Below are 13,256 nucleotides of genomic sequence, written 5' to 3' on the forward strand. Positions count from 1 at the left end.
TTTTATTTTAATACTTCTAATAACTAATTGTTTTTTATCTCAAATTGTTCAGGAAAAAGGCGGTATACGTTTCTGTATCATATAAATTATTATAATTTTAAATTACTTAAATCTTTTTAAATTAATGAAGCTATTTTCAAACTAAGGAACGAAGTCCTGAAGTGGTCACACGATTGATAGTGCAAGAAGTGGCATATAGAGGAAGTTTGAGGCCAAAAATAGTTAAGAGATTGAATGATTTGAATTTTTATTCTTAGAACCTTAGGTTACTGAGAAAGTGAGGCATAGGTAGACTTTTGGCTTCTGTTACTTGGGACCTATGTCCAAGTTTCAATTTTCGTTTTAGTTGTACATATCATTGAGTTGTAAATATAATTTGTTTTAGTTACCAAAAAAAATGAAGTTATCTTTTATATCGATAATATAATATGGGGAATAAGTCTCTTTATTTGTGAGATATGTACTGAAAGATACCGTTTCGTTTGACGATTAAAAAGATAATCTCAAACAGAAAATTGCGCATAATAATATGATACTTGATTCCGCATAGAACACCAGCGTAGGCTTAACAAGATGAGTTGCAAATTTTGATCTTCTTGCATGGTAATCTAATTTCCTCCAATAAAGATTTAAAGGTAACTTAGGTAGAATGTGACTAGTTGCTACAAAAGATAAAGAGGAAACTCCACACACCAAAAAATTACCCTACTATAAAATTATTAGGAATTAAGAACAAACATATTTAAGGCGAAAAGGGGGGAACTCAAGTGGACAATGTGGATAAGGGAGTAACATGTCCATTTTCCCAGACTAGTTCAGAAAGATCACTTTCAAAGAATGTTTTGTGTAGAGCCCTTACACATTGTTCTGCTTCACTATCATTTACTATCAATGAGATATTGACCTGAGCATCAGACACAAGTTGAGTGTTAATGTGAAGCACTAATATGCATAGGTATGATTTATGATTTATGTATAGCTTTGGTAGATTACCTTCGATGCACCTTGAGAGATCATTTGAACATTGACCCCATTGGTACGCAGAACGTGGAAAGCCTGTCATTTAATGCAACATGAATTACACTCAATAAAGTGGACACATTAAAAAGATGGATAATGATGTAAACTCGCATATAGGTGTCATATAACAGCATACCCGATAGTGATGACTTAAACAACATACAAGTGGATAGAATGAGACGCTAAGCATGTGGCCTAAGGTGGCTAGAGACTCCGGTAATAAATCATATGCAAAGAGACACTACTCAAGAGTCATAATAATGAACTACAGTTTAACTAGGTTAAGAAAGCATGAGATAGCATATTAGATAATGCACCACAATGGGCGCTAAAGTACCCAAGCAATAGTAATTCTATACTACAGAAAAAGGTTCTGGAATAATAAACAAATGGAGTTCTGCTGGTCACCAAATGAAGGATTATAATGGTCAGTAATAAGAGCTCTTAAAGCACCTTTTCGAGAATCAGAGAGGACCTCTGGACGTTCCCAATCAGAGAGATGATTGATCTGTGTTGAAGTAGATTCACAACTGCAATTTTCTCAAGTTCTTCCACGACATGATCAAGCTCCTGCTCAGTTCAGTAATTTAGAATGTTAAAACACACCACTGAAAGAACCATAAAATGCACGAATGAATTTATGCACATGCAGGAAAGATATCCGCATAAGAGGAGAGTTGAGACAAAATTTAGCAAACTACTAGTGAACACTTGAGAAACAATAGTACGTTGGCTGAAAAGTTGCAATTTATTGATGCGGCCAAGAAATTAAGAAGAAAGTCGTACGCTTGCCTGCTGAATCAATTCTCTGCTCCAAAGTTTTGATGGGTCCAATGTCAAGGAAATACTAACTTCACTTGTCGCAACGACGTCAACCGATATACCTAAATCTTCAAAGATGGAGAAAACCTGAAGAAGCTACAAACCACATTAGATTCTGGACTTGAGGGCAAAGTACTAAAAAGTGATGTGGAAAGTACCTTTGCAAGGAAACCAAATTGACCGAGCATGCGGGTACTCACGATATCCAACATGGTTACATTTCGTTTCAGAACAATACTTGTAAGTACTGCCTGCAAGCACGTACGGGATGAAACCCAGTTATGTTTTTGTTATTTCTGCAGATAAAAGAATTAGTGGAAAAAGCTGTTCTAACCTTACTCATATCTCTTGCTCTACAGATAAGGGTACCAGGAGCTTTAGGATTATATGAGTTTTTAACCCTAACAGGAATATCACCCTCTCTTGCCGGCCTCATGGACTGTGGATGAAGGACCTGTAGAAGGATTTCAAGGAGATTCAAAGCTATTCTAAATATAATAATTAGACTGCAAAATTATGGATAGACCTTCCATCTTAATTCTTGCCGTGATAAATATTCTATGATTTTTTCAACTTTGAATTGTAATCTTTTCCATTAAACTATAACTTTCCTGAACCTTATAACAATTGTTAATAATAAAACATTTGCAACTTAGATACAGTAATCCAAATCAAACTCCTTAACCAAATACCACATCGAATGGTCAAACAAACTGGTCACGAAAGAAGTTCTATAGACATTGTGGCTTCCAGTATGATGGACTATGAATCTCAGTTGACAAGTGAAAGGGACAAAGTGGTATAAAGTTGCTCCTAGCGCTCGAGATTCTACGCAACAGCTACAGATACATCCATGTCATTGAATAGTTATAAATTTTTCACCTCAGAGAGAGGATCTCTGAAAAACTTCTTGACTAGCTAGCTTGTCTGGAAGAGTAATAGTACTACTCTATTAATTAGGAAAAATCACTAAGACAAGCTACAATTGGCATTTCCAGGATGAAAATAATTTCTGAAAAAGCTAACAAGACCTGTGCGCCAAAGTATGCAAGTTCAGCTGCCTCATCAAAAGTTAGATAAGGCACAGGCTGTGCACGTGGATATATGTTGGGATCACATGTCAAAACACCATCAACATCCTTCCAGACCTGTCAGTCATATAACAAAGGATCTTCAATCAAACTGGCTTCTTGATTGCAACTTCTTGTGCTTATACAAGCAAGGGTGCAAATTAAATATGTGATAAAAATAGTAAACCAGAATGCCAGATTCATCTGGTAACCTGAATTTCTCGTAATCCCAATGCTTTACCAATGGTTGTAGCAGTCAAGTCACTACCGCCCCTACCTAGTGTAGTCACAGCACAAGTCCTCCAACCCTTCAATTGGATACACATATCAGTGTCAACTCTAAGGAAAGGCAAACCAAAAAGAAATGCATGAAGAAATTAAAAAAAGAAGCACCTTTCCCAGAAACCCAGTGACAATAGGGATTGCAGGATTATTCATCCAATCACCACTTAATCTCTTTGCAACAGCAGGATAAGTTGCCTCCAATATATCCGCATTAGTAAATTCATCAGTTGTTATAATACCCATCTCAAATGCATCATACTGCAGAGGAAACCCAAAAGTAAATAATCAGTATTTCCACACAATAAGTGCCAACCGACAAGAAAACACAAGATCTATACAACTACTTCTACCAAAAAAAAAAGATCTAAACAACTACAAGAAATAATGCAGTCCGCATTCCTATAAAGGCAGATCAGCATGAAAATATTTTCATAACCTTGACCACTTATCTCGCTCTCACATAAGTAAGCAACTTACGTTTTGCTGCCCAATTAAAAGTTCAAGAAATTGTTTCTAAGTCATGCCACAAGCAGTTTGATGACATCCAATGTTAAATCATTTCCTTGCCTTATTAGTATACCATTAATACCTAACTTCAACAAATGAATAACTCTTAGTATGTCCTCTGCATCTACGAATACGAGGCACTAAGGGAATTATCTGCCACTGAAATACTTTTTCTAACATCTTATTATTCATCAGCAATTGCCTGAAAAAATAATTTTTTATCCAAATAATAGCAGAAGAAAAGATATGTACATACCTGGCGGGCTTTGACACCGAGTTTATTCAGATAGGCTGTAAATATTCTTGTGGACATGCACTCTCCAAAGGAGACCAAGTAATCCCTTGTTCGTGGAGTCAACTCCTTCATCATAGCAATTCCGTTCAAAAGTTGTTCCAATTCAAGTAGATGCTCTGCAAATTTTCCCGAAAAATGATAGAGCATAATCAGAAAGACTCAGATTTTACTTCTGAGATAATCTGGTGTCATAACAGCAACAGATAGTATATATTTCTCATTAAAAGTTTCATAAGAGTAAAACAACGGATCAAGACAAGAAAGCTTGTAAAACAATTCCGAGGGAAGGGGAGGGGGATATAAGAGTTCAATTTAATTTATTCCAAAAAAATATCACTATACAAGCTTTAACAAATTTCTGTGATACACGGCAATCGTACATTAGACATACTTTTACTAAATCTAGAATTGCAGCATTTTTTGAGAAGGGTACAGTTTTTTTTGATAATGCAGGTGATGAGGGTTCAATAATAAACTTCAGAAAAAATTTGCACCCTGACATGTATAACAACAACATACCCAGTATTATCCCATACCGTGGGGTATGGGGAGGGTAGAGTGTACAAAGACCTTACCCCTACCTTGTGAGGATAGAGAGGATGTTTCCAATAGACCCTCGGCTCAGGAAAGCATAAGCACCACAATAAGGAAAATATAGACAACACCCTGACATGTATAGGGACAAAAAAACGATTTGCTAGAACCTCGGAAAATCAAGCGTTCCCCTACTCTAATTTTCCAAAGAGGAACAGAACAAACATGATAACAGAGCTCCAAGTAATCACTCACTTGAAATGGTAGACTTTTCTACTCCAAGTTGGTCGATTGTCCTATGTGAGGCACATAAAAAATGATTAGAAAAGATCAAAATGATGAAGAATGATCCTGGAAACTAACATTCGTAATGAAAGAGCTCATCTTTACCTAAAATGGAGATCCTTTATAAAATCTAATTCTTGCAGATCACAAACATTGGAAACACCACAAGTGACAGCCTTTTCACCAGCCAGCAAAAGGTTGTTTGTTGTCTTTCCCATTGCAGAGAGAACAATAACAGGTCTCTCTTCAGGAAAGCTAAGAATAAGATCAGCTACTTCTCTCATTCTCTCCGCTGAGGCTACTGATGAACCACCAAACTTCATCACACATGTAAATTCACCAAAAGCTTCATTCTTGGTTTCTTTAAGCTCGACTACATCAGCTGCTTGTGCTTTACATGTCACTCTCTCACAACAAGAAGCCTTCACATACTTACTTGGTGCAGAAGCAAAAGGGACAGAAGCCACAAAATCAAGCTGCCGGAAGTGCACGCTTCTTTTGAATAGAGAAGAGCAGGGAGTTTTAACCCCACAAAAATGTGACAAAGATGCCATATCAAATCAGCTAAGGAACGTCCAAAAAATGAGGATGTAAATGACAACAAGGTTCTTTCGACGAATGAAGTGATTCAGGTTTTGCAAAAAACGCAGAGAGAGCCAATTAACTTAGCTAATTAGCTCCCCCTGCTGAAAAGATATTATAATGGATCACGCAATCCTGCACAAGCCAACAAGGAAATGAGCCTACTTAAAAAAAGCAAGCATAAGAAAAACAATAGCCTAGACCTCCCATTTATAGAAACAATACTACGGGCATTTCTTTTTAACTTTATATAACAGTATTTGACAGAACACGAAGAGCAAGATGCTAATTTGACTTATACATTATACGAGTTTAACTTGCTGTAGTAGGTTACTTATTACATATTTTTGAGATACACCCTTCATAAGAAATTAAATCCATACTGTATTAGTAAAAATAAAAGAAAATATTACAGCAACAGGTAAACATTTTGTGCGATAGTGAAATATCGTATCAAAGTTTAAGAAACAAACTGAAGAAAATTCAATAATTTAATAAATATGAAATCTTGAAATTTTTGAAATATGATATAGCAATGAAAGAAGTGAGACAAAATAAGACATATTAGGACCCCAGAAAAACATTTCTCCCAAAACCAACCAAGAATGACAACAGCGTTGTTCCCAAAAGCTCATAAATACTTCATACACGAATGTTTAAAAGAACCCCAAATTCCATTAGCTGAAAAATAAGCATGCAAAAGAAAATCATATATAAAAATGCAAGAGAGCAAATAAGTTCTACATTTCTTATAGATATCATTTCAATGAGCAACTGTACGATTAGAAACCCACATCAAAAGCGCTGACCTAATTCAAATCAGGTATATTTCACGTTCGCAGCTGTTGTTTGAAACAACCAATCCTATTTTGTGGGTATTTTCTTGAAATTCTCTTTAATGGTGTCAAAGGCCCACTTAATTGGGAGCCTCCAGAAAAGAGAAAGCTCGGCCGCAGAGAGGGTAGTGGACGTGGTTACAACTTCGGCGGCGCTATTTTGCAAATTTCCTCTAATTATTTCGGTTGTGTTATACTAAGGTCTTTGTTGTCTTATGATAGTTTTCTTTTGTTTTTGCTTAGTTTCTATTTTTCATTTTTTGTGAAGTTTTGAAAGTAGTTTTGATATAATATTATTTTTTTAAAAAAATTGTGATTGTGTTTACCCTCAAAAACGGATAACAATTAAATTTGTAAGTGATATTAAGGATACGCAGATTAATTCGATACAAACGATAAATTGCGTTAGATTAAATAAATAAAGATATAGTACATTCAAACCACATGAGGAGGATAATTCCAGCCTCGATCCGGACTCACAATGGATAAACGAGAATAAGAGCTTTTAATAACAATGAAAATAATAATATATTGCTTTGTAACACGTGTTACAATATGTTCAATGAATAATCAAACTCCTCTTTATATAATAGGGGAGTTTTACCCTAAGTAAAATTCTATAAAGGGTAAAAAAATCTTATGTTTAACTTATCATCGGCTCTCCATCGATACGTGTCGAGATCCACGCCGTGATATTCGGCCGATTGTAAATATTACGGTTTTTTATTTGTCGTGCTTGGTTGCCTCACAACGTTCTCCGAAGTCCTTTGGGATTTGGACTAATCCCGGATCATGGCCCCGATATTCTTGAGGGTGGGCATCATGCCTCTGGACTCTGACTCGATGAGACCCTTGCCTCGATTACGGTCATTTCTCATTATGTCTCTAGCTCGGTTTAGCGTATCGGAAGCTGGGTGTAGCATGAGCTCGATTTTACCCCGTATACAGATAGTCCCCTCGTTTCTCAGAGAGTAAGTTGACGAGAAACGACATGAGCTCCCTGATTACTTCTTAAACACGCCGTGAAAGAAACGACGAAAAACCCGAAACGTCTCGTTAGTCATGTCATTATGACCTCAAATGCGTGCCAGCCGTCGGTTGGTTGTCCCTGGATGCGAAACGTCACGGAGCCTCTATAAATATCCCCTCCTTCGTTCATTTTTTACTTTACGTCCAAACTTCTACCCTTGTACCTTCAGGATTTCATTACCCTTTTTTATACTCTAGCATTTTTATCTCCGTTACTCGAGATTCCTCAGTACGTTGCAAAATTTTTACTCATTCTCTACTCAAGCCAACACATCTAAGCTTTCAACTTTCAACCTTCCTCTATCTTTTTCAAGCTTTTCCAAATAACTATGGCCAAAACCTCCAAATCCGTTCCCCAAAAGGTCACTTCTACCTCCCAACCGTCTGCCGAAATTAACGAAATCACTCCCAATGTGGTCGACCTCGAGAGGTCCGCCGCTAACGTGGCTACCGATGAAGCGACTGTTGAACCTCCCTTGAAGATGTTCATTCCCGGGGGTTGTCCGGTCGCTGACGACTTCAAGGTTGAGAAGCCTTCTTCGGTACAGGGTCGGCATGAGAAGGCATCAAGATATATTTGCTCAATCACCTAAGATTACCTCCCCGCGGTCCGAAAGGACTGCAACTGGGCCGACAAGGACATAATGGTCCCCGACTCCGAGGAGGCCATTACTACCCATGTTTAGGGATACCTAAGTGTTTATACTTATTCCTTCACACTAGGCCCGGTGGACCCAATCATTATAGACTTCTATAGGAGGTACGAGGTATGCATCGGTCCGATCCACCCATCGTTGTGGAGGATCGTAATCCTCCTTCGATTTTTTGTGAACAAGATCGACTTTTGTCAGCTCACCGTGGATCATCACTCCGTCTGTACAGTCCCCGAATCTTTCAAGGGGGGCTGATAAAGCTCATGCACTGGGCTAGTAAAGCCCTATTCTCAAGCATCGATGAAGACCGGGATCGAGGCTGGCAGGGACATTTTGTCCGGGTGAGGACCTCAGACTTGATTCCAGCCGAATCTATGTCATTCCCCGAGAAGTGGAATGCATCATGTAAGTACAACTTCCCTTTTAATGTTGATTTCATGTTCATCTCCCTTTTCCTCATTGGTATTCGTGGCGGTGCAGTTGTTGCTCAAGTCCCAAATGTTATCCCTCGATTAAAGGAGTGGATCAAAGGCATTGTCTCACAGATGCCCTACTCCGAGCGCTCGTGGCGCAAACTCTCGAAGGGCTGTTGGGAGGCCCGTTCCCATGGTAAGATTTCTTTCCCGAATAAGTTATGTTAGGCTTCTTCTTCTAGCATCACGTTCTTATTTCTTTTATTTCCTTTTTGCAGGTTTAACTAAGACCGTCGAGCTTAGGCCTCCGGTCGGGGATGAGGACTTGCCCGCTGATTCTTCTTCTTCGGGGCAGCCTGGAGCCATAGTAAGAGAGAAGAAAAGGAGGAGGGCCCCGAGCTCGGAGAAAAAGAAAACAAGGAGAAGGTTGCTTCGTAAGCCAAAGGAAAGCTCCTAGAGGATGCCCGGGTTCTTTCCACCTATGTCGGGGTAGCTAGCTACCTCCGGTGCCTGGTAATTGAAGCAGACCAGGCAAAAATGATCGAGGTGGATGCGATATGCTTCTTCAACGAAGCATAATAGGTGCTGAACCGGGTAAGGTGTTTTCACACTCTTTTATCTTCGAATTCGGGTTTTTGATGACTCTAATGCCTTCTATTTTTTCACATTTGCAGGTCTCGGTGCTCCATCATGTAACCTTTCTCCGGTATCGTAATGAGCTTAGTCAAATCGAGGTCGAGGTCAAAGAGCTTGTTGAGAAGAGGGATATGTATAAGCTTCTCAGCGAGCAACGTGAATGAGAAGTCAAGAACCTCTAGACTGAGTTGGACGCGGCTCAGAAAGAACATGCAGACCTAGTGGAATAGGTAAAGATCTTTGAAGTTAGTGACGATGAGTTATGCATGGCGACTAACGGTCAAAACCCGCAGGTCTAGCAGAAGGTCGATCGGGTCGACCAACTTCGAGCCGAGATGGACGAGGTCAAGGCCATGGTCGAGGAGTGGAAGGGAAAAATGGACCGATTACCTTCGGAAAAGGAGACTGCATGGGAGCAGCTGGCCTCAGCGGAAGTCCAACTTCGAGCGGCAAGGAAGAAAACTAAGGTCTGGTCCCAAAACATCGAAGACCTCTAGTCTCAACTGAGCTCGGCCGTTACTGAATGGGATACCCTTGCCGAGAAGCTTAAAGCAGCCAAGTTAGTGGCGGAAATAACCAAGGTCGATGCTGCAGAGATGGTGGCCTAGTACAAAGCTGACGCTGAGGCAGCCCAGGACTGTCTAAAGGTTATTGCCGATTATGTGAAGTGGCAATCCCGAAGGGAGGCTATCGAGGAAGTTCGTGCTTGGGGTTTCGACTTATTGGCCGAGATCGAAAACGTTAAGAGGCTCGAGGTTGAGGCCGAGGCCAAGAAGTTGTCATATCCCGAGGACGAGGAATGCTCTAAGGGTTCCGATGGATCCGAGGGCGGAGAAGACCCCTATGGTCCCGGTGACGAGGCGGGCTCCGGCGACGATCAGGCTTAGGTGCCTTGTAGATTTTTCTTTGTTTTTGTATTTTTGTATATTTTGTTGAGGCCGTGTGGCCTTTCTAAAGATCTTTATATATATACAAGGCTTTTCTTTTTGCCTTTTGGCAATTTTCGAGTTTGTTTGTTTTGGTTGATTGCAAAGATTTCAAATGCCTTAGCACGTAGTAATAAGGTCTTGTTCGGAAGTTCGGATAAGGCTTCTTCTCGATGTGATTTTTTTTAGAACTCGTGGGGACTTGGTATGACCGGAAGCTTTCCCCAAAGTGCTTACTTAGAAGTTTTTAGATTATAATTTTGCCGATGGTAGCCTTAGAACCGATTTGAAAATTTTGAAGGCCTTATGTTTTGGTTACGAGTTTCAGACGTCTCCGAGATGTTTCTAGAATGGTCGTAGCCTTTTAAGTTCGGGTATTGCCCAATAGGCTTATTACCCCGGGCTTCGATACCCGAGCCATCTAGGCTTGCCCGGGACGACAGTCCTCGAATGGGGGTGGCAGTAGCCTTTAAAGTTCAAGTACTGCCTAATAGGTTTTTGTGCCCCTGAGCTTCGACAGCCCGAGCCATCCGAGTTTTCCTTGGATGACAGTCTCCGAGTGGGGTGATCTCTTGGATCCTGATAGAGGTGTCCCTTGGGCCCGATGTCCTAAAGGAACAAAATGTAGTCGTTTTTAAGAGATGAAATATGTATCTAAAAGGTAGAAACTTTATTTCATTTATGTGCGTAACATACAAGATTACAAATGTGTATAAGCTTCGTGTTATGTCTTAAGTGGTCTATGTGGGCACGGTTCATTTGACCGTTTGGCCCTTACAATAAATCCTATCCACCAAGTCCAGACAATTCGAGCACAAAATTTCCTTCTTTGCTAAAATTATTATCAAGGGTGATAGCCCCCAATATTTGAGGCCGATCGTAGAGAAGGCCCGGATACTGTCGATGTGACCATCGACTCCGGTTCATAGCCGGTCTTCAATTCTAAGTTAGCACGATCTATTGTTGCTTCATTAAAACCCTTGTCAGAAAACCCATTTGGGACAAAACCGGTTCAAGAAAAAAAGAGTGCAACTCATGCTTTCATGCCTAATAATTGCATCATTCTTCGGTTGTTGCCTGTAAGTGTTAGTTCAATTCGTAATATATGTAAAGAAAAGAATGAATGGGGTCGTACCTTAGCAGTAGTACCATTTTAAGTGGGTCATGTTCCAGTTGTTCGGTAGTCGCTCATCGTTCCCTGCTTCGCGTTTGTATGATCCTTTGCTGGTGATCTCGATAATTCGATATGGACCTTCCGAATTTGGGCCCAACTTACCTTCGTTCGGGTTTCGGGTGTTTAGTGTCACTTTTCTTAACACCAAGTCCTTGATATTAAAGTGTCGGAGGTTGGCTCTCTGGTTGTAATACCGTTCGATCAGTTGCTTTTGGGCGGCCTCGTGCCTCTCGTCCAATAGTTCCAGGCTCGTGTTCATGTCCACATCGTTTGACTCTTCAGTCACGTATCAAAATCTGAGACTCGGTTCTCTTACTTCAACCGGTAGTAGCGCTTCAGCACCATAGACCAACTAGAATGAGGTGGCCCCGGTACTAGATTTTGAGGCCATTCGATGTGCCCATAGGACTTCGGACAAAATTTCCTTCCATTTTTCTTTGGCGTCGATCAACCTCTTCTTAAGATTTTGGAGTACGATTTTGTTCGTAGATTTTGCCTGCCCGTTCCCACTAGGGTGGTAGGGTGTTGATAGTATCCTTTTGACCTTATGGTCATCGAAAAATTAATTCACTTTACTACCGATGGACTGCTTCCCATGGTCAAACACGATCTCGGGCGGCATTCCGAACCAGCATATTATGTGGTCTCAAATGAAGTCAATAGCTTCTTTCTCCCTGACTTTCTCAAATGCCTGGGCTTCTACCCATTTAGAAAAATAGTCAGTCATAAATAATATAAATCGAGCCTTTCCGGGTGCCCATGGAAGGGGGCCAACGATGTCCATTCCCCATTTCATAAATGGCCAGGGTGACAAGACTAAATGTAGCAACTCCTCGGGCTGATAAATCATCGGTTCATGTCTCTGACATCCATCACATTTTCGTACAAACTCCTTTGCGTCTTTCTCCATGTCGATATAGTAGTAGCCGACTCTGATTATTTTACGGACCAATGATTCGACACTCGAATGGTTGCCGCATGTGCCTTCGTGAACTTCCCTCAAAACATATTCAGTATATCCCAGTCCCAGACATATGGAGAGTGGGCCATCGAACGTTCTCCTAAATATGGTGTTGTCTTTGGACAAGTTGAACCCGGCTGCCTTTGTGCGCAAAGCCCTTGATTCTTTGGGATCCGAGGGCAGTTTTCCGGTCTTCTGGTAATCTATATACTTGTTTATCCAATCCAAGGTTAAGCTTGTCGAGCTTATCTCGGTGTGGCCTTCTTCCACTACTGATCCTAAGTTAGCAAGAGCATCGGCTTCGCTGTTTTGATCTCGAGGCACATGCTGCAAAGTCCATTCCTTGAACCGATGTAACGTCACCTGCAGCTTATCTAGGTACCTTCGCATTCGTTCTTCTTTGACTTTGAACGTTCCATTGACTTGGTTCACCACAATGAGGAAATCGCACTTAGCTTCGATGACCTCGCCCCCCAGGCTTTTAGCCAGTTTGAGACCCACTATCATGGCCTCATACTCGGCCTCTTTGTTAGTCAATTTTACAATTCTAATAGATTGCCTAACTATATTACCCGTTGGTGGCTTCAACACAATGCCAAGTTTGGACCCCTTTGCGTTCAGGTCACCGTCCGTACAGAGGATCCTGATTCCGGAGGAGGTCCTCGAGTTCAGCAATAACTCCTTCTCAACCTCGGGGATCAGGGACGGCGTGAAGTCGGCCACAAAGTCCGCTAATTTTTTAGATTTGATGGCGGTTTGGGGTTGATATTCGATATTATACCCGCTGATTTCCACGATCCATCTAGCCAATCGTCCCGAGAGCTCGGGATTATGCATTATGTTCCTCAATGGGTAAGTAGTCACGACACATATGGGATGACATTGAAAATACGGTTTTAACTTCCTAGAGGCACTTAGCAAAGCGAGCGCCAATTTTTCCAGGTGAGGATACCTAGTTTCGGCCTCGCCTAGAGTTCTGCTAACATAGTAGATATGAAATTGTGTAGCTTCCTCTTCCTGGACTAGGATTCCACTTACCGCTATCTCGGATACCACTAAGTATAGGTACAACTGTTCATCTACCTTCAGAGTATGAAGTAAAGGCGAGCTCGAAAGGTACTGCTTGAGTTCTTCCAAGGCTTGTTGACACTCCGGTGTCCATGAGAAAATATTCTTCTTCTGCAATAATGAGAAGAACTGATGGCTCTTGTCGGAGGACCTTGAAATG

The 13,256-nt window shown here is 40.7% G+C and overlaps 1 protein-coding gene across 7 annotated transcripts; it reads right to left on the minus strand.

Moving 5' to 3' along the window:
• Positions 1-517: 517 nt before the first annotated feature.
• LOC107813003 (aspartokinase 2, chloroplastic) lies at positions 518-6,434 on the minus strand. Of its 7 annotated transcripts, none has more exons than XM_016638467.2 (13): positions 6,210-6,434; positions 4,924-5,535; positions 4,789-4,829; positions 3,961-4,115; positions 3,306-3,455; positions 3,125-3,220; positions 2,874-2,990; positions 2,177-2,296; positions 2,001-2,093; positions 1,813-1,929; positions 1,474-1,590; positions 994-1,056; positions 518-904 (listed from the first exon to the last, which is right to left on the minus strand). In XM_016638467.2, exons 2-13 carry the CDS (start codon positions 5,370-5,372, stop codon positions 764-766), a joined length of 1,659 nt encoding a protein of 552 aa, XP_016493953.2. In that variant the 5' UTR covers positions 5,373-5,535; positions 6,210-6,434; the 3' UTR covers positions 518-763. The 7 variants fall into 7 exon arrangements, with proteins under 7 accessions (XP_016493953.2, XP_016493907.2, XP_016493840.2 ...); XM_016638421.2 differs by having other exon boundaries at positions 1,807-1,929; XM_016638354.2 differs by having other exon boundaries at positions 1,813-1,938.
• Positions 6,435-13,256: the final 6,822 nt, after the last annotated feature.

Source organism: Nicotiana tabacum, chromosome 9, assembly GCF_000715075.1.
Source record: "Nicotiana tabacum cultivar K326 chromosome 9, ASM71507v2, whole genome shotgun sequence".
Lineage (NCBI taxonomy): Eukaryota > Viridiplantae > Streptophyta > Magnoliopsida > Solanales > Solanaceae > Nicotiana > Nicotiana tabacum.